Genomic DNA, 22094 nt, shown 5'->3' with positions numbered 1-22094 from the left:
AGGTGTTGGGCCGGGCCGGGAGATCGGATCTCCTACGGCCCGGCGTACTGGACCAGGCGTGGGTCGGAATGACCCGGGCGCCTCGGTCCGCTTCAGCGGGAGTAGCAGCGGCGGTGGCGGCATGCCTGGAGGAGCCCCCACTGCTGAAACCAGGTACAACATACGTGGGCGATGCAGGCGGCATTCAGAGGGGGCGAAGCGCAGGGGACAGCGTCTGAGCCTCCCCGCGCAGGCTACGAGTGAGCACACGGGTGAGTCGCGCAGCGCGCGTGTGTGTACGGGGGAGGCTGAGGTATCGGGCAAAACGCAGGAGGTGGGATTGACGGCTCTAGGGGGGCCCAATTCCCAGGAAGAGGACAGCGAGGACTGTGTAGGGGATGGGGGACAGCTGAGTGGGGGTGAGGAGCAGGTCGGGGACGATTTTGAGCTGGTATTTTCGGGGAGTGACTCAGTTGGGGGAGAGGAGGGGTGAGGGGGAGAGCAGCCAATTGAACTTGCTCGGAGTGGGAAGGGTGGGGGTGTGGGGGCAAGGGCAAAGGCCTCCTTAAGGTGGCGCTGGGGGCCCTGGGCACCGGGTGCGCAGCGTGGCGGGTAGGCGGGCCTGGTACCGGGGGCCAGGGGGCGATGGGCGGAACGTTGGGACGTCATGTCTCTGGATGAGCGGATTCGGGAGCAGCGACAGATTATCGAAGACACCGAATTGAGGTGGCAGGCGCTCTGCGAGGCCAGGGAGATGGGCTGGGGGGTTGTGCTGGGGGGGGGTGGTTCTGCCAGCACGCCGCTTTGTCACGGGGGCTGAGAGTGAGCAGGTCAGGGGGGCTAGGGCACGAGGCCACTGGGTTTGGGTGGACGAGATAGGAACTGCAGTGACGCAGAGGCCTGATGGCGCTGGGGCTCCCCCGGGCTTCGACGGTCTGGGGGGGTGCAAGCCAGCGGTGGAAGATGGCAGAGGCAAGGGTGGGCTGGCGGGGTGCAAGACGGCCTCCAAAGGCCGAGGCGAAGCAGCAGGGGGGTCCGCGGCGGCCTGCCCTCCATCGAGGGAGCGGGCATCGTCGGCGCCGGAGTGTGAGTTTGTGCCTGGCATGAAAGGGAAAGGTGTGAAGTGGGTAGTGAGTGAGGTGCGAAAGGAGTATGTTGAGGTGGAGCAAGAGGAGCAACTGGATTATGACTCGGATAGTGAGGAGTTGGAGGAGGGTTAAGTGCGTGAATGGGTTGGGGGTCGAGAAAAGGCGGCAGCAGGAAAGATTGGTGTTTTACAGGCGCCACGGGCCAGCCGTAGCGGGACCATGAAAGAAAGCCTGCAGTCTGCGGTCGCAGGAGGGAAGGACCGGGCGGTGCCCCCGAAACTGGCAGGTGAGAAAGCATGGTGGGATGCGTGGGGTGAGGGAGCTAAAGGGCGGAAGAAAGCATATCAGTCTGTGGGGGTGGGGGAGGGGTCTGTGCGGGATGGGGGTGCACCGGCCAAGGCGGCGGAGTCAGTAGGCGGGGGGAAGCACCTGGTGGGTGCTGGAGTTCAGACGGATAAGCCAGGGGAAATGGAGGGGAAAGAGGAATCTGGGGAAAAGCATCAGAAGAAATTACCGTATATGGGCTTGGCTATGCCGTTAGGGTCACATTTGTCGGAGAAGACACGGTCCAGTATTTGGAAGCATGAATATGTAGATGTTTTCCAGCTGCAACACAGGGAAATTCAGGCTAAGGAGGGTTCGAAGGAAGAGGTGTCGTACTTTAATCTCTGTGACCGCGTAGGGGACAGGGCCCTACCCCTGTCTATTCTGGTATTGGCGAACCGCAAATGATTAATGCAGCATGTACGAGTGCTTTATATATCGTTCTAGCTATGAATGCACTGTGTACACGTTATTCTGCTTCACTACGCGGGTTCCATTTTGGAAGCAGTGGCCATCTTGTCATTGCCCTCACATAGGCTATAATGGAGCAGATACGGGCCTTACAGTACATGTGCTTTCCCGTGACTTCTCTGTGACCTGGGCAGCTGGCTCTGCTGCCCCAGGTCAAACTGGTCTCACGAGCTCCCCTTCCTCCGTCCACCTGTGATTAGCATCAGGGTTTGACCCATCATAAAACCCTTTCATTCTACACGAGCCTCCGGCTAATCTCTTTCACACCTGACTGTTCCTGCTTTATGACTTGTTTCCCAAAACAGGAACTGCCCGTGTTTTATTGGGGCCTATTGATATCAAATGTGGGATCTGAACCTTACTGTGTAAATCATTGTGGGCTGGCCGAACTGGAATGTGGGATGGTCATCATGACTCTGCCTTTTCTTTGTAATGTACACTTGTTTACTGCCGTATCATAAAACCTAGGAATGTATGCTTGAGGCAGGGAAAAGTGTATTTAAGATGAAGTCCGTTTCTATGATTTTCAGCAGTCTCCTGAGAACATACACGCTGTTGTACTTCTAGGATACCTGTAATTGGTCTGCAGCCAATAAACGATCTTTGACTTCACCCAGAAGACTCTGTGTTTCTGTAGGTCTGGAACAGGGTGAACCCAGAAGTCATAGGGTGTGTGCCCCTGCACCGCTGGGTCTAAAATACCCAGTACTTCAGAGGAATGGAAATTGACCAGGCGGCCGAGGGTACCGGTTAATATGGAAAATTGGACGCCCGCCTTTTTGATTTACGCAAGTATATATTGCGAAAAACACCAGGATAGGGCGATTGCGCTCCTGAAATATATGGACATTATTCGCAAAGCTCAGATGCATTTCGGGGGCTTTGCTTGGTTGAGTTACGACGAGGAGTTCCGGGCACGGGTTAGTGTTAATCTGGACAAGCCTTGGGGTGAAGTGGATCAGGAGTTGTGGGTGCAATCGATGTCTTCCACGCAGTCGGCGGCGTCCACGCATACGGCTAGTGGTCTCCCGGTTTCTTATCGGCCTTTTCAGTCACATCCCGCCCAGTCTGAGGTGGGGGGCACGGAGGTTCCAGTGGTTCAGGGGGAGGGCAGAATGGGCCTACAGGGACAGGGGGACAGCAATCTAAACCTGGGGGAGTTACCGTTGGGGCATGTTGGAACTTCAGTAAGGGCTCTTGCACCCGCTACCCGTGCAAATTCAAGCACGAGTGTTCCAAGTGCGGCGGGCGGCATCCGGTCACGCAATGTTTTACGCTGGCCACTCCCTCCGAGCAGTGGTGGATCACGAAAGGACGGGGGCAAGCTGGACCAAAGGGCTCCTACGCTGGTTGATGTTGGAGCCATGGGTCCATGGCTCTCGAGGTACCCTGATACGGAAGCGGCGCTGAAGCTCTACTGGGGTTTTTCGGAGGGGTTTCGCGTGGGGTATCAGGGTCCCAGGTAACGGAGGTGGGCGAAAAACTTGAAGTCTGCAAAGGAATTGCCGGAGGTGGTGGAAACTAAGTTGCGGAAGGAGGTGTTGGAGGGTAGAATTGCGGGTCCCTTTGCGTCGTGGCCGATGCCGGATCTCATCATTTCTCCGTTGGGGGTGGTACCCAAGAAGGAGCAAGGGGAGTTTCGTCTGATACATCATTTGTCCTGGCCGGAGGGGGCCTCCGTGAACGATTTCATTGCGGCGGAGGATTCTAGGGTATTGAACGCCTCGGTAGATGATGCGATCGGTTTGGTCCGGGCGGGTGGCCGAGGGGCAGAATTGGCGAAGTGTGACATTAAATCTGCATTTCGCCTCCTTCAAATTCATCCGGCGGACTTCTCACTGCTAGGCATGCAGTTTGGGGGTGCCATCTTTGTGGACAGAGTTTTGCCAATGGGCTGTGCGATTCGTGTGCGTTATTTGAAACGTTCAGTTCATTCCTCCAGTGGGCCTTCACGGTTAGAAGTGGGCACCGGCTGGTGTCGCACTATTTGGACGATATTTTGTTCATTGGAAAGGGTCAGACGGGCGAATGTGCGGAGGCATTGGGGCAGTTTCAGCGACTGGCCCGGGATTTTGGGGTCCCATTGGTGCCTGAAAAGACGGCTGGGCCCAGCTGTTGTTTGACTTTCCTGGGCATCGAACTGGACTCCGTGGCCTGGTCGGCATGGTTGCCGGAACAGAAGGTGGGGGAGATTCAGGAATTTTTGCTGCAGGTGATGGGGGAGCGGAGGATTGCGTTGCGAGAGGTACAGCGACTGTTGGGGTTGTTGAATTTTGCGTGTCGCGTGGTGAGGGCAGGAAGGACTTTCTGCCGGCGCCTGGGCATGGCCATGTCTGGGGCTGTGCTGCCACATCATCGGGTACGTATCTCGCTGGGGGTGAGGGCAGATTTGCGGATCTGGCACTGTTTCTTGGCGGATTTCAATGGTGTGTCCTTGGACTTCCCGTATGACAGGATGGTGTGGCAGGTGCAGTTGTTTTCTGACGCGGCTGGGGCGGCAGGGTTTGGCATTTTCTGGGACGGGCGGTGGTGCGCAGAGCCGTTGCCGGAACATTGGCTGCAGCAGGGCAGGAGCATTGCGTTCCTGGAGTTTTTTCCTTTGCTGGTCGAACTGGAGGTGTGGGGCAGGGAATTCCAGAACAGGTCTGTTCTGTTTCATGTGGATAACAAGACAGTTGTGGACCTGGTGAACAAGCAAAGGGCGAGGGACCTGCGAGTGCTGCGCCTGCTGCGCAGTTTTATGCTGCTATGTCTGCGATTTAATGTGCTTTTCCACGCGCAACATGTTCCAGGGGCAAGCAATGACATTGCGGATGCATTGTCTCATTCGCAGTAGCAGCGTTTCAGGAGGCTTGCCCCGGGAGCGGAGGCTTGCAAGACCAAGGTGCCGGAGGGTATCTGGGCTTGGGGGGGAGTGAGAGTGGTGGACTTGGTAGAAAAGTCAGTAGCGGATTCCACTCGGTGCTCCTACCGGTTGGCATGGTCTGAGTTCAGCGCTTTTATGGGTGGGGGTGGTGTGTCTGGGCGGCTGTCTCAGAGTAGCTGTGAGCGAGGGGTCGTGCAGTTGTTTTGCGTTGCATGGATAGGGGGCTGTCACAGGTCACGATTGCGGGGAAGCTGGCGGGGATTTCCTTTTATAGCTTGCTGCATTTTGGTTTTGATCCAGCGAGAAGCGAGCTGTTGAGCAGAATGTTGAAAGGTTGGGGGAGGGAAAAGGAGGGTTTGGGGGGGCCATTAGGGAGGCCATTACGTTTGAGTTGTTGGAAGAAGTGCTAGTGGCGTTGCCGCATTGTTGTTATGATGTGTCGGAGTTGGCCTTGTTTAGGCTGTGCATGGTTTGGATGTTTTTTGGGGCTTTCGGGCCTTTCGGGTGTCAGAGCTGGTTGGGTCTAGGGGGTCCGCTGGCAGGTTGTTTGAGGATGTATATGGTTGGGTCGTTCAAAAACGGACCAGGCGGGGAGGGGTAAGTGGGTATGGTTGAGGGAGAATGGTTGCGGGGGAGCCTGCCCAGTGCAAGAATGGAGAGACTTTTGTCGGCAGGCGACGGTGGGGGGGGAAATATTTTCCCTTGCCCCTAGGGGGCGAGTTACTGCTTTTCAGCTGCTGGCGGTGTTGCGCATGGTGCTGAAGCGGGTAGGCAGGGACCCGGCGAGGTATGGGACACATTCTTTCCGCATCGGCGCGGCGACAGCGGCTGCGCGGCTGGGGTGGTCTGGGGAGGAGATTAGGCGATCGGGAGGTGGAGGTCACGTTGCGGTGAACGCTATGTGCGTAAATGAAGGCAGGCGAGAGTGGCGGCGGAGTTCATGGTTTGGTGGCGAAGGGACGGTTGGGTTTCGTTGTTCTAATCTATGTTTCTTTCGAAGGTTGTGTGGCGGGGCCGGGAGCCAAGACGGTTACCTGGATTGTTGGACATTCCTTTGTACACTGGGCGTCCAGATATGCGGACAGGCAGGTTTACGGCCGTGGCCTCGGCCTGAGGAGCAGTCATCACGAGTGGCATGCGCTGGGGGGCTCTATTGCCCTGGCTGACCAAAAAAGTATCGCAGAGAGGATGCCCGGATATGATCGTGATCCATTTGGGCGAAAATGACTTGGTGAAGCAATCTGGGGTGTCCTTATTACATCTGATGCAAAGAGACTTGGAAGCGATGCGCACCAATCTGGTTGGCGCCTGTATTGTGTGGACTGAATTCATACCGCGCCGGATTTGGCGGGGAGCATTGAAACCCGCAGCGGTTGAGAGGGCTCGACGTAAGCAGAATGAGGCTATGAGAGTTTTCTGTGGTAATGCTTGGATCAAAGTGGTTTCTCACAGGGGGATACGGCTCGAGGAGCCCCTTCTTTTTCGAGACGATGGAGTGCACCTTTCGCACATGGGTAATGCATCTTACATGATGGAAATGAGGGATGTTATCAGTGGGCTGTGAAACGAGTCGATTTGGTGTAGGCAGATTTGAGGGCGAAAGGTGCACTTGAGCTGGGTGGGGCAGGTAACCGCCCTACGGGGGTTTCCTGGTTGGCGGTATTTGGGAGGGGGGGGAGTCCATGACGGGCATACTCACCCTTCCGGGGAGGGGGATACAGGTGCAAGGTGGGGGTACGTCATGCAGGAGTGCAATAGCTGGAGATGCTGGAAGAGGTTGGAAAGAGAAGTGACGAAGCGAATGGGATAAGTGAAGAGGTCGATGGGTGATGTGGGACTGAGTAGTTGGAGTGTGGGAGTGAATGGAGGAATGGAAGACATGAGGTTGGGGGGGATTGTTTGGAGTTGTTGATGTTATTGTTATATTTGGTGTCAACCCTGTCCTAATAAATGGCCTTTTACGCTAGCTAGTCGGTGTGGAGTGGTTATTGCGCGAATGATCCAAAGGACACTGGGAAGAGCACGGGAAGAACTGGGGTCACCGACTCCCACTAGTCGTTCCTTATTCATCAGGGGATTCTGAACTTTCTACCGCGAATCCAAGTGAATTCTGCACTACTTCGGTTAACAATGTGGTAATACTGTACCCAGGGAGGAAAGGCAGTATGTGCTATCAGCAATGCTCAGTGTGGCATTAGCATATCCGTTGAGCGACAGTGGCTCATAGCGAGTCCCAGACATCTTGGAGGTGAGAAACACACTCCATGGTGGTGACAACAGTCAGAGACTTTCCTAATGACAAAAGTTATTTTGAATTGTCTATGTATTTTATATTTCCACCAATCTTGTCGGTGCACTTCAAGCTAATTATTCTATGCAATAATAATTTGTTTTTAAAATAGTGCTGGCTACCACAGTTTTGGCATCCGTAAGCGGTGTAAATAATTGGGGCACAATTAACCTATTTACTAGCACTAAAATTATCGAGCTGAGAAGGTTGAGAGGTTAATGCTGCCCTGTCAGGTTTCGAACTCGTTCCTTGCGGGTCACACATTCAGATGTCACAGGTGCATGTAAAGCCATGTTGCTCTTTCATGTTTGGCGCAGTTTTCTTCTCGGTATACCCTTACCACCGCCTCGGCTCAGACCTTCAGAGGAGCCGCACCAGGCCAGCTCACACAGCTTTCAGCTGCCCCTCTCAGAAGGATGTGTCTCCTGGAACTAATACATTGATGCCCCTCACGTTTGTTCGACCTTTGAAGGGTCACCTGTGTTTGATTGGTAAATGAAACCCCATTACGTATGCCAGAGCCGCTTTTGAATCTCCCATCTGCCAGCTCCAGGGATCAGTACCACATCCTTTGAATAACATGCACCTGATACAAGGGAGCATACCTTCATACATCTTCTGTTTCAGAGGCGCTGTTGGAAGCCCAGGCAGCAGATATAAACAAACTGAGAAGCATTCTCGGTGGCTCTGTGTATCCCATGAGGTACTTTTATAAATCGAGGAGTCAAAGACATTTTCTGCATTTCTTCTCTCTGCCAGTGGGTGGTGCCAAGAAATCAGTTATCAGAAGTTACCGCTTTAACTTTTTTTATACAAACAGTAGGACACAGAATGTGGTCTGTTTTGTGTCTTGCTCTTTTGTTCAGAACGAAACAGATGAGTGTTACTAGAAGAAGCAAAGTCCTTGGTATGTTGAGGAAAAAGAAGTCATATGATAGCAATTGCTTCACTGCGGATGTGCGAAACATTAGATGCTACTTTTGTTTAATTAACTTTATGAAGTTAAACAGAAAGCAACATCTGGGCAGTGCACACCATAACTTAAAACAAAAAAGCAGGTGCAATCGGAGAAGGCTGTGGCATAACGGCCAGACCTGCCTACTTGTTTGAGTCTGGGTAAATTATTTAATCCTCCCATGACTAAAAACAGAAATGTGCCCTTGTGTAATGTAACTGGTGCTCATATAAACCACTCCTATACCTTTGGGTCGAGTTCAAACCATATAAAACTGCAAAACAACAATGTAGAGAGATCGATTGCATCTCATGCATGACATGGGCCATAGTAAACCCTGGCTGTTTGAGCACGATGAAGATAATAATAAAATAAGTGCCGGCATGAAACTGACCAGGCACATGGAGTTCGTATGAGAGGGGGGGGCACATTGAGAACTGTCAGAAATGCACGCAAGCTAGGTGCAGGCAAAACATTTTTTTTAAAGTTCAGCTTCAAAAGCGGATGGAAACAGTAATTGGGCCTCAGGACACTAATAAAAGCAAAAACACGAGGAAGAACAGGAAATAGCATGCTACAGCCAATAGAAATGGAGGAATAGTAAGTGACAAGCTCAGGAGCCAATGAAAAGCAGGGGGGCGGGATGTAAGCCCCTTTTAAGATATATATCAACAATAGATTTCACAACCACAGCGCAAGCGATGTGCAGGTGTAACCTAAAAAGGCTTTGTCAAATTGGAATGCTTTTAATGGATATTAAATAATAGCCACAGCTGCAATGCCTGAGCATGAGGGTAATCTGTTCGGAATAAGACTGCCAATCGCCACATGATTTATCACTCACATATCAAATATGCTTAGAAAATGTAACCATTTTTCTACAAACATCAGCTTATGAGTTCTGAAAATACACACATTTTTGTATCAAATACATACTTCTTAATTTTGGTTTACATATATTCAGAGAAGCTAAAACTACTAATTTAGTAAGCAGGGCTGCATACAGGAGAGCTACTTCCAGGTAGCTGGAGAGCTGTGAGTAGCTCACGAGCTACTTGTTGTAGAAGCCTGGCGTAGAGTGACTGTTGAGGCTGTCATAGTGAGGAGCGTGTCAGATATTTGTGACCACTATCGTGTAACAGAACACAACTGACTTATCGTAGCATGTCCTACTTCTCATGACAATATCTCTAGCAGTTTGAGTTTCGGTTCATGACTGCCAGGTAACATTTATCACAATTTTTCAAGACTGTGTAATAGCTGCTGTGTCACAATGTTCTCCCTCACATCATCATAGATTTTATAACCAATTCGTCTTGCCAAGTGTTCGCCCCGTCAGTTCTAAGCTTCTATATTAAGTGCTGTGGATTCCTGAGTTTACTCCCTTAAATTTACCCCAGTTTTTCAACTGTGCTCCCATGGGGGATTAGGGTGACGCTTAAGGTGATTCTCTCTGCTTTGTCTCCGTCCAGTGATTCTGTTGCGTTCACGTCAATGCTGGTAAGGGGTGGAGTCCATAACTTTCTACCAGAATATTTAAGGACTTCCAGTCCCCAACAAGTCATCATTGGGTTTGATCCCTGCTCCAGTCCAGCTTTTCCAGCAGAGGGGTTATTTGTCTGTCTTTATCCCCGTGCTTCCATTTTGTTGAACCCCAGAGCACAGGTACTGGTTGATTTTGAGCTTTTCAAGGGCGTTGATCCGTACAAGGGCTTTAGCATGCAATGGGCTCTAATGGCAGTTTAAAAAGAAGAGGAGACAATGGCATCACTGTTGTGTACCTCTTTTAATTGATTGTGAATGTCCTTGAAAGGAGACCATCATCAGCTGTGACATCAGATTCTCATGTGTGTGGGATATGTGCTACTTGTACATATCCCACGGATACAGAACCAGATCAGGAGGACGAGCGTTCTCTTACATCGCTATTAAAAAATAGAACAACCTCCCACTCCACATCAGAGCCTCCACCTCTCTTCTTGAATTCAGCAAGGAGCTGAAGACCTGGCCTTTCAATTAGCCAACCCACCATAGACAAGGCTAGGCACACACACCTGCTCCACACCAGGATAGCCTTGCAGATGATAGTGTGTTTTGTAAATACACTTAACATCACAGATATGTCCTGCACATGCCAGAAATCTAATTACAAGTGGTAGGTTTGTTAACTGTATGTGTTGGATGTGTATGAGTAGAAGTCCCGCGGAAAAGAGCTGTCTGGGGAAAGGAGAGGAGATGCAACTGTTTAGGTAGGTGGTGCCTTAGTTGTGTAGTCCCTTGAATGTGGGTGATGAGTTTGAATTGAGAGCATATGTGTATCAGGAGCAAGTGCAGTTCCTTGAGGTGTGGGGTGATGTGAGTTCTGTGTGGCTGGTTGAGGATGAGCCTAGCGGCTGAGTTCTGGATGGTTTGTAGTCTTCTAGTGAGCTGTTTGGGGATCCCAGCATAAAGGGCGTTCATGTGGTCCAACTAGGGCATGAGTGGCAGTTTTTCTAGTGTTACTGTGGAGCCATTTGAAGATCTTCCTCATCATCTTTGGTGTGTGGAAGCATCATCCAGTGATGGTGTTGACTAGTGCTGTCCTGTCCAGTTTGCTGTTGATGATTATTCTGCGGTTCTGGGCATGGGCTTTGGGTGTGGGTCCTATTTCGTCCGGACACCAGTTGGAGTCCATGGTGAGATATTCATGCCAAAGGGTCGTGTCTTGTCGGTGTTGAGCTTGAGACAGTTGGCTTTCATCCAGTTAGTGACTTCAGTCATGCAGACGCTGAACTTGTTCCTTGTGTTGTGGTTCTTGCCCGAGAACGAGAGTGTGAGTTGCCTGTCATTCGAGTGAGCATGTCGATTTTGTGTGAGCTGATGACATTGGCCAGAGGGATCATGTATGCGTTGGAAATGGTGGGGTTGAACGATGAACCTTGAGGCACTCTGTGGATGAATTTGCGGGCTTCCGAGGACTAAGTTGTCAGGCATACAGTTTGTGTTCCATCCATTAAGAAGGAGCAGATCTAGTGAAGAGCGGGTTCTTGGATGCCAATCTTGTGCAGGTGTCTGATGATGATGTGGTGTTAGACTGTGTCAAATGCTGAAGAGGAGGCCAGGTGAATGAGGGCTGCCATATCTCTTCTGTCAAGGATCATGCAGATGTCGTCTGTGGCGGCAATGAGTGCTGTTTCTGTACTGTGGTTGGGCTGCGTCCGGACTACATGGCATTGAGGAGCTGGCGGTTGCTGAGTTGGTCTCTGAGGCATCGATTGATTTAGAATATTTTCCATTTTTAGTAAGACCATCAACATGTTTCAACCCCTATTCTAAGGCCTCTCTGGTCCAGGGCTTTCATCAGGACGTATATTAGTATTAATTGCCCCGTATTACATACACTCACAATTTCCTGTGCATATACAGGGCATGCAATGCTAAATTGCATACAAAGTGAGCAATTTTACTCGCCCCTGTAGTCACACAGCCACTTAGGACCCGATTCACAAAAGTTTAGTGTCAAGTTAGAATTACTTTTGTACTACTAAACCGATGCCAAACCTATTTGGGGATTAACAAACAAATGCTGATTAGTATTAGCGTTGCTCTGTATGGAAAAGTAACACAAAGCAGTGTGAATTGCTGCTTTGCGTTACTTTGCATTAAGGGGGCATTGCATAGGTGGTACATGGGCATTTCCATGCAACCACTCATGCTTTTTGACACTAAACATTATCTACCTACATTAGTGCACAGGGTTTAGCGGCAAAAATGAACGCTGCTGGAAAGTAGGTGTTAAAAGGAGAAACTTTATATTTCTCCTTTATTTTCCGACTTTGCGTGCATGCTGCACTGTGCAGCACATATGCAAAGTAGGAAAAGCTTTGAAGTGTGTCTAGGCATAATATTTTGTACAGTAAGGGGTATGTGTCTGAGAACAACATACTAACATGTTTGCTTTATTTCAGGATGATCCGGCTCCCCGATGGCACAGTGAAGGCAGAGAGGAGAACTACAATCACCAACTACGGGTAGGTGTTTCTACCACCATAAACTACTCTCTGTTTTAGGAGATCTGTGTAAAGTTTTATAATCGTGCCTCAGGTGCCAACAGTTGTCACAGGACAGTAGAAAGACGCAAACTGAAAAACATTAAGAAAACTCTCAGTAAACATTAAACATCCATGAATAGGGTTACCAGTTTGTAAGGTGTATTTATTTATTTATTATAAATGCAAGTGGTGTTGTTCAAGTCTTTTCCAAATGTAGGATTCGGTTCCATTCTTAGGTTTTCTTTTAACAACTCATAGTCATCTAATATGCTAGTTTCAAGACTACCCTGACCTCCGAACCCTGAGTCCACCAGCTGCTTTTAGAGGCAAGCCGACCATCATGGTTCTGCCCTTGGTGGTATCAAAGAGAAAAAAGCATTGGCAAAGTCTATCGATCTAACCTTTCACTTAGCTACAGTTACCGCAAGTACTAGAGGTCCATTCCAAGTGAGAAAAACTGTGTGAAGTCTTTAACAAGACTGCAGCCCTTCAGAACCTTACTCGCTATACCTCTCAAGTCAGAAGCTACGGCTTAACAAGTCTGTCACAGTTCTGTAATAACGGTCATTGTTAATAAGTTTCCCTCTGAATATGATGCAATTGCGCAAAATGTCCTTCACAATGATGAGAGGTTGTCTCTTCAACATAAAAATGTACATATCCACTTTTGTTACTCTAAAAGCTTTGATAATTTTTCATGAAGGCGCAGTTCTGCAAGTCATTACTAGGTGTCCCTTATAAATCAAATTCAAAAGCAATGAAATTCTTACATCAACCTGCAGTTCCATTAGTTGTCACAAGGTGTCCCAAAGCTTTCCCTAGGGGAGGGTGGCTTTACTGCAGCCTTGTTTATTATTTTCTTAACATTTTTTTAATTGTACATCCAACTTTTCCGTGCAATAGTGATTAAATACATAATCTACAACACTATAATCAAAATTGTTCCTGCAAGGCTATGCCGGCCTTTCTCCACACAACGTGATAAAAAATGCAACATAACTTCACACATATCCACAATCATTCATCGAACATACCGCAGTATAAACCAACATATCAAAACATTCAAAGGTCCTATAGGGAGACACAAAAAGAATACACGCATCGAAAGCTCTTATATCTGTGATTGTCAAATCCTTCAAGACTGAATTATAGAAGTTTCTTCTATTGTATACTATAATGTACAATATACTTTATAGACTATTAAAATATTCTTATTGAATGGCTTGACCCATTGAAACATTCAGTAAAAATAATTATAATTCAACATGTTATTATACAAAATAATTTAGCATTTTTCTTAGTTAGCATAGCCTTCAGGTCCCCACTTTGTTACTGCAGCCCTGAGAAGAATAACCTGCAGCAAATTGTGGGGGTGGGGGTGTGGCTTTGGCATATTAATGTCCATACACAGTTTTGCACTTTTAACCAGTTTTGCTTGTTTTCTATAGGATTCATTATTTGACCTGGTTTATAATGAGGAATGCACATTGCAATTTACAACAACTGTCTTGAGGGTAATGAAAATAGTTGATGTAATCCTACTATACATAAGTACAAGCAGTCATTGAGAAGAGCAAATGTCCAACAATTTTGATTTTGTGGTATCTAATTTTAGCTGGATGTGTCCCTATGCAAGGGCAAAATGCAGTCACTCAAGGAAAAAGCATCTCATGGGTGTAGTGGGGTGTTCTGTTGATCCATATCTTTTGTTGGGGTGGGAAGGAAGGAGTATCATTTGAGTCACATTTCAACAGACCAATGGTGAGAGAGTGTTGATTTGGAACATGTACATTTGTATGTATTTTCTGGAGGATGGTTTTTGGAAAACATGAGGCGGGCAAGACAGCTAACGCTGTCTTTAGGTAAACCTAAAAAAAAGAAAAATGACCCACTCAGCCTAAAAGAAAACTCCCAGGGTGTATGCTGCATTAGTTTTTTTGTTGGTGAAAAGGAAACTCTAATTTCTTACTAAAAAACAAAAACTGTGGCAGGCATGTACCAAATATGCAATGCCTTCAGATGAACTGCTGTGAAGGCTCAGAGATCACAGTTGGGTTGGCTGTGATCTCTTACTCCATGTGGCAGACGTAATGCCCTCTGCCACCCTGACGCACAGTAGATCGCCCACCAGACTTGAAATTATGCCCTATATCTTGTAATCTTACCAGTCAGTACAAGATTACTGTGATAGAGAGTCTGGTAGAACTCATCTACACACATCATTGACCAAATATTGTATCTAAATATGGCACATGCAGCATTCATCTGAGTTCAAGCACGCTCCGCCATTCTAATGTAAATATGCCCCTGTATACATAAAGTGTCACTGGGCCACAGGGACTTCCAGGTCTATTGTCGATGCAGGAATATATAGATGGCCATTTATATAGAACAAACAGTGCCCTAAAGAATGGCAAAAAATAGGTGCACGGATGTTCAGAGGGAGGAAAGGTATGCAGACAAGACAAGGGAGATTACCAAAATGGGCCTCCTTTCCTCAACAGCAGAAACCCGCTCACAAAATGTTTACTACAAAACATTAAAATACTGGGTTGAGTCTTGTACTGCAATTCTTGTGCCACTTTCACTGAATTCCAAGTCACTCTTGGCTGTACCCTGGACACCAACCTCAACCCTAAGGAACAAATTAGCAATAAAATCAAGACGGCCTGGTATAGGCTCTCTCTTCTAAAGAAGCTGAAAACATTTCTTGCAGAAAGTGATTGCAGGACCGCTTTTCAAGTCCTAGTGCTCTCTGTTGGACTTAGCTTTCTCTTCATGGTTATCCCCAAATGTTTTGCCTTCACCCTCCTATTTATGAACCTGTTTTTGTTGGCTTTAAGGACTGTGAGTCAGTGCTGAATTGGTGGTGCTCTCTTCTTTAAAAATGTTGAAATTGGCTCACACCCAAATGGTACTAGTGGGCTTGCAGTACTACTTGTGCCACCCAGTTAAGTAACCCGTTAAACATGTCTCAGGTCTGCAATTGCAGCCTGTGTGTGTAGTTTTAACCTGCCATATCGACCTGGCAAACAAAACCTTTTTCCAGGCCTAAACCTTCCTTTTTAAGACACATATGCTACCCCTACGGTATGCCCTGGACAGCACCTAGGGCAGGGTGCATTGTATTTAAAAAGTTGGGCATGTACTTTTAGTTAACTCCAATATCTGTTTTTCACTACTGCAAGGCTTGCATCTCTCATAGGATAACATTGGGATACCTTATTACATTTAATCAGTGATAACCTTTGCTTGGGAGAAGGGCGGAAAGTCATGTTTGGTGTCTGATGAATTGTAATGTAAACCCTCTTTAATGGTAAGTTGAAGTTGAATTTACAATTCTGAAAATTTCACTTTTAGAGTGTTGGCATTTTCTTGTCCTAAATATATGGTGCCTGCAGCATGTTCATGGGTCACATAACTAGGTGTAGCTGGCAGTTGGTCTTTGTGAATTCCTCCCAGGCAGTGAGACAAGGGGGAAATAGGTATTGACAGGATGGGACATCACTGTGTTACAAGCCACTCACCTGAATTCCAGGATTTTCCTTTGGGGAGAGACGACAAAACTCAATGCCTCCTGTGACCATTTCCCAGCAGCAATTTAAGTAAATAGCACTGTGCCAAAAGAGGGCACAAGGGAAAGGTGTGAATGAAGGGAGAAACACAGAAAAGATAAACGAACTGGATCACGGAGCGTCTCGGAGAAGAAGAAGTGACAGATATTGGAAGATCTGCTGACATTCTCTCAACCAGGTGACCTCCTTTCCTGTTGAGATTGTTAGTTTTCCTGTGGCTCTGTTGTTTGTAAACTTGTGGCTACCTTTTTAGGAGTCTTTGGTTTTGCAGCACATTCTCTAGCGAAATGTCCAGCTTTTCCACAATAAAGACATAACAGCAATTTACGTCTTTGGTGTTTCTCTGCTGCAGAAAGTGGATCCCGTATTCCACCTATTGCATAGGTTCTGTGTTTGGTGTCTTGGGCTCAAGTTCCTTATGTATCTAGCTGAGACCTCTCTCCCTTTCTCTCTCCTAAGCGGTGATCAAACTTTACCACCAAGTCTATGAAGTCAGAATAATACTATGTGAGAGAGAGCATTTTAAGATCATCAAACCATGATAAAAAAGAGAGGTTCTTATTTCTTCAGGCCATCTAGTCTCTGGTAGGGCTTAGTTGAAATTGGTGATGCATGTCAATTGTCAATAAGTCTTTAGAGCTTTGATGTAAGTTAAGCAACTCATTGTTGTTTGACTGAAAAAACACATGTATAGCAAACAATTTCATTATTGCTGCCTTAAAGGCAGGCCAATTATAGAAAAGAGGGCAATTGTTATCTATTAATGGAATGGACCAATTCGCTGCCACTCTGCCATGATAGGATAAGACGAAGGCTATCTTAGAAGCGTCTGTGGGAAAGGCCTGAGGATTGCATGTGAAATGACACTGGCATTGGCTAACAAACACAGCAAACGTACCTCTATCCCAAAAGATGCGCTCAGGTGTAACCAAAGTTACTGGTGTGGGTACAGCTACTGTGACCTGCAATGGAGTCCCTGTGTTTTTATGAGTGGGTCGTGAAGGGGAAGCTTTAGTCTGCGTGCTAAATGCAAAGTAATGAAAAATAATGTTTAGAGGATCTTCCTAGATTATCCCAGGGAGAATCTCTGGGTTTGTAATGTACTAACTCCTTCCTTAATACCTGACATTCTTCTTTACCAGCTGGAAAGGAACTCTTTTTAAAGAACTAAGGCATGCCAAGGCATGGAGATGATAGTTTACCATAACACTCTGTCAGGATGAGGGGCAGGAGCTGTCACCTACTACACTTGCACTTCAAAACCACTGTTCCATCACACATTCACAAAGGGTTTCACACTAGTCTATTGTGACCCCAGGCAATCTGGGGCCAGGGCAGGGAGAAAGGAAATTCCAGACACCTCTGCAGAGAGGGGGAAACTCTAGAAGCTTATCCCACCTCAAAGAAGGCACCAAGTATAAATATTGGGCCCTCAGACTCAACTTTGAGATCAATTCAAGACCTGTGGAAGACTCAGAAGAAGGACTGCTCTACATCACTGCTACTCTGCTGCAAGAAGAACTGCCCAACTGCTCTGCTGCCCTGTTGCTCCTCCTGCAAGAGGGACTGCTCTGCTGCCCTGCTGTCTGAGGAAGAAGGACTTAACTTGAACAATGTCTACAAGGGCTAGTTAGCTGGCCTACTGTTTGGTGCTACAGAGATATAACGTGCGTTTCTGCGCTGACGCAACCCAACGCATCTAGACGCAGGACCATGCATTGCAGCTCCAGTTCAGAGGCCTTGAAAGCACCGACCCAGCACAACACATCTTGATGCCCACAACCAGCCCTGCTCGATGCATCTCAATGCAGGACCGCTCATCGCAGCTCCAGTTCAGATGCCCCGCATGCACCAATCAAGCACAACACATCTAGATGCTGCCAACCGGTCAAGCTGGACGCATCATGTCTTCAGCACCAAAGCGTCTCAATGCAAGTCCTTGCTGTACCAACAACTTCATCCATATTGACGCTGTGCATTTGAACACTGGACCTCACATCGCAATCTCCTGTTGATCACTCAATCGACCTCGACACCAGACCTTGCGTTGCAGCTTCTGTCAACTGCTCCTTGACATTCATGCAGTGCAGGCCCACGCAAAGACTTTGCATCTTGAGGCATCAGGACACATGGTACTTTCAAAGAATACTGAACTCAGTCCTGAATCCATCCAGCTTCATCGTGGTTGACCTGAACTTGTGACTTGGTTCCGGTCCCCTGCAACCACATAACCATGATTGGCTCTTTTTCCTTCTATGTGCTATTTGTCTTTTAAATTGAATGTCTCCAGTTCTACTAATTGATTTTTTGTCATTGCATTCTTAAATTATTTATTACATTTACTCTATTTTTCTAAATTGCTGTGGGATTTTTCTCATATTGTGTTTTCACTTTATTTCTATTTCTGTTTTCCATAAATGCTATACATATTGCCTCTAAGTTAAGCCTAACTACTTTATGTCAAGCTCCCTGAGGGTTAAGCACATTTTCATTTGGGGTCTGATTGTGTTTTACTCCTACAATAATTGTTGTTGTTGCTTGATTAGGGTTTTACACCCTACAACCAATATCCCATTATCCTACACTCTTGCATCTGGTTGTTGGTCCAGCCCTGCAGCATGGCCCCCCAGACTCCACATCCTAATGAAACTCCATTGTCTCTCGTTGCACTCCTGCACCATCTTCAGGACCAGTTGCATCATGTTCAATGCCATGACAACCAGCACCCAAGCTTATCCTGAGAGTGCCTGGTAGTTATTGCCAATTTCTGGTGGATCTCAGCACACCCGCAGGCAGGACACCATCAGACTGCAGATCAAGAAGAGCAAAAGGCAAAAATAAGAAGGCTGCAGACCAATGGATATCGTAGTCTTGCTTGCCAGAGATGGCTGACTGCTGAGTTCACTGAGGATTTGGAGGTGATGAAGCAGACTTTGCAAGTAATGTGGGCTGACAGGGGGTGCCAATAGAGTCCTTGAAAGTGGGTGAGATTATCGCTCTTCCCGAGTCCCATGATCAGTCAGGCAGTGTCATGAAGAAAACCTTTACGAAAGACTAATGTTCCTATGGGATGGAAATGCCTCTGAGGTTGCATAAGACTTGTGGTTGGAAGCTGTTCTTGAATTTGCATTGAGAGAAAAATTTTTACTTGGTGAAGCATGTGTAGTTAGTGCCAGGCACTTGTTATCTTTTATGAGCTCCTCTTTCTGATGGTGAGATTGTTGCTGATGTGGAATCCCAGGGATATGGCATTGGCGACAAGTTGTGTTATGAAGTTGTCCAGGTTCAATGTTCAAGAGTCACACACTCCTGTTTTTGTATTCACTGTTGATGCTCTTTGACTTCGGGGGGGGAGGGGCTTCAGGCATGTCTTGGACATTCAGGCTCCGATGGAAGCACATCAGTCTTTCACCTTTTGTGTGTTTCATGTACCACCCTAAGTGTTCACTGTGTCACTGGAACCAAGCTGTACCTGGCTGATGGGTCCATAACTAGGGCAAACTCAGTCCTAGGTTTTTTTGTGTTCCGGCTAAGAGAGGACCTGGCCTGGCAGTTCGGGCTGGACTGTTCCCATTGGAGTAAGTTCAAGACTGATTTGCATATGGCTGGGTCCAAACTGGAATGGCGAGCAAAAGAACAAGGGGTTGGAGTGCTACCTCGAGCTATTGCAAGCGGTTAGACCCATTGCAAGCTACCTCCCATCACCTTTTGTGTGTTTCATCAGTCTTTCAGCCCAAGATGATATTTCCTGATGTAACTTTGAGTTAATTCTGTGTGTCATTTTCCTACTGGTGACTCATGATTTCCTTGTCCATGTGGAAGTGTGAGGATTACTGGAGGCAACCTGGTGATGTGTGGGTATCGCACCCCGCACCCATGCCTCCACAGACTCCATACTACTCAGAGACCTAAACTTCCACCTGGGCAACCATGATGACCCAACACCAGCACCCTCCTAGATAACCTCACCAACATAGGATTGAAACAGCTTGTCACTGCCCCCACGCATGCAGCAGGACACACTCTCGACCCCGTCTTTTCAAGAGGAAATAGCGCCTCCTATAGCCGCACCACAGAACTGCACACCACCCTCCCCGCAGAAGCTGGAACAAAGTCACTGAAGTACAGATCACCTCCGCCTTCACCAGCATCCCACCTCCATCGACACTAGATGCCAACACCGCAGCACGCGACCTCCACCTCTGGTTTACCAGCTGCACAAACAAACTCACTCCCCTCAAGAAAGCCTCAGGGAAAAACATCAAGAAAGCAAATTGGTTCACCTCTGCACTCCAAGAATCCAAGCAATCCTGCCAAGAACTCGAAAAGACATGGAGGAACAGCAAAACACTAGAAACACGCACCACCTACAGAAAAGCCACGACAGCACACCACCAACTCATCAAAACCACAAAGAAGAACTTCCTCCAAGACAGAATCCTCACCAACGCCCACAACTCAAAAGAACTTTTCTCCATCATCCAGGAATTTTCCAAACCCAGAAGCAAAACTGCAGACATCACCTTCTCCCAAGACCTCTGCAACAGACTCAGCACCTTTTTCCACCTCAAGATTAAGATGATCTACAACAACTTTGGCAACTAAAACCTCTGCATTGCTTCAGTCCCCACCCCAAGAAATGCCATCCAACAGACCCTACCCACATGAACCCCGCTCACGACAGAGGACACCTTAAAGATCATGAAGAGCATCCACTCCAGAGCACCCTCAGATCCCTGTCTCCCCCACATCTTCCACAGAGCTGCCATGGCCATTGCACCCAAACTACACTAAACCATCAACTGCTACCTCGAGACTGCCACATTCCCTAACAACTGGAAACACGCCAAAGTAAACTCCCTCCTGAAGAAACAATCCGCAGATCCGATGGACCTCAAGAACTTCAGGCCCATCTCACTGCTTCCATTTGCAGCCAAAGTCATTGAAAATGCCGTCAACATACAGCTAGCAAATTTCATCGACGTCAATAACATCCTGGACTCCTCCCAATCTGGATTCCACAGTAACCAGAGCACCGAGACCACCCTACTCGCCACCACCCATGACGTCCACGCCCTCCTCAACCAAGGCCAAACGGCAGCCCTCATCCTCCTGGACCACTCAGCTGCCTTTAACACCATCTCACACCGCACACTAGTCACCAGACTCCATGATGCTGGCATCCAAAAAAAGACCCTAGACTGCATATGCTCATTTCTCACAGGCAGAACCCAGCGAGTCAGACTCCTACCCTACCTCTCAGAACCAACTAAGACCAGATGTGGAGTACCCCAGGTATCCACCTTCTTCAACATCTACATGGCCCCCCTCGCAACCATTGTCTGAAACCATGGGCTCAACATCGTCTCCTACACAGACGATACTCAGCTTATCCTCTCCCTCCCCAAGGAACCCAACATCACCAGGCACAACTTCCAAGAAGGGATGAAAGCCGTCACCACATGGATGAAGGACAGCTGCTTGAAACTCAACTCCGAGAAAACTGAAGTCCTCATCCGTGACTCCAAGTGAAGTGGTCAACTGTGTCCCTCATATCATGTAGCCTGCAATCAGTTTGCATTGTAGTATTGTGGAAGCAAGGGGCAGAGAGAATCCTGCACCCTTTCTCCCCTCCACCCCATTCAAATAGCATTGCAGTATTGTGAAGTTGAGGGACAGAGAGAATCATGCACCCCTGCTCCCACCCACTCTCGCTCTGGTAGAAGTCTGTTATTTCAAAATGAACCATGATGTAATGCAAGACCTGACAACACCAGAGGAGTAGTGTTGTTCCATGTTTATAGAGTGGTCAGGAAGAGGAAACAGTAGGCTGCAGAGATCTGCACTGCGTGGACATTGGCAAGGCATGGCCGAACAAGTAAACAAATAAATCATAACCTTGGGTCAAAGAAGATGACATCAAGCATGAATGGAACCTTTAAAAAAAGTTCCTGTGAGGTTAGTTGACAGGTGGCTACTAAGTCCACTTGGAGCAAATCCCCTTTTCTTCATAGTGGACAACACCTTCAGCGTCGTGTTAAACCACGGTTTGACCGATTCGAATACAATTGGCTATTGCCTGTATGATATTTCTTGAGGAGCAGGGCATTAAGGGCTTCTGGAATGATTAGTTGAAGAGAGCGCATCAATGCTTTATATGGATTGAGTTCAAGATATTCAGGGCATAGCTCTTGAAGGGGCTTGTGAGAGAATTTGAAGCCTCTTGAAAGAGTGATTTCCTGGCATATCTTCTCATTGCTTTGCAGAGTTTAGGAATTACATTTGGGGGAGGGGTGCTAGGTATTCAGAGGTATTTCAGCTTATAGCTTTGTATAAGAGCTGTGTGATATTGAACATATGCCACTCTTCCAGGGGAAAGTAGAGTAGGCTGATACATACTCAGTCAGGCTAAGTCTTGAAGGAATGTAAAGCAGCTTGTTTTACCAGTCTGTAATCTCCAGCGTGCCTAAATGAAAGATAACCACACCATGTATATATTTAAAATATATGTATTT

The 22094-nt window shown here is 47.7% G+C and overlaps 1 protein-coding gene across 1 annotated transcript in view; it reads left to right on the top strand.

Moving 5' to 3' along the window:
* The window catches only part of LOC146829872 (uncharacterized), a 674792-nt gene that overhangs the window by 586757 nt on the left and 65941 nt on the right, over positions 1-22094 (top strand). Inside the window, exon 11 of the mRNA XM_085608537.1 lies at positions 11921-11983. Within this exon, the coding sequence (XP_085464663.1) occupies positions 11921-11983 (63 nt within the window). The remainder of the gene's footprint in view (positions 1-11920; positions 11984-22094) is intronic.

Source organism: Triturus cristatus, chromosome 5_2 (genome assembly GCF_964204655.1).
Source record: "Triturus cristatus chromosome 5_2, aTriCri1.1, whole genome shotgun sequence".
Taxonomy (NCBI): Eukaryota; Metazoa; Chordata; class Amphibia; order Caudata; family Salamandridae; genus Triturus; species Triturus cristatus.
Note: the sequence above shows the minus strand (reverse complement) of the source record. Positions and strands in the feature narration are given on the sequence as shown.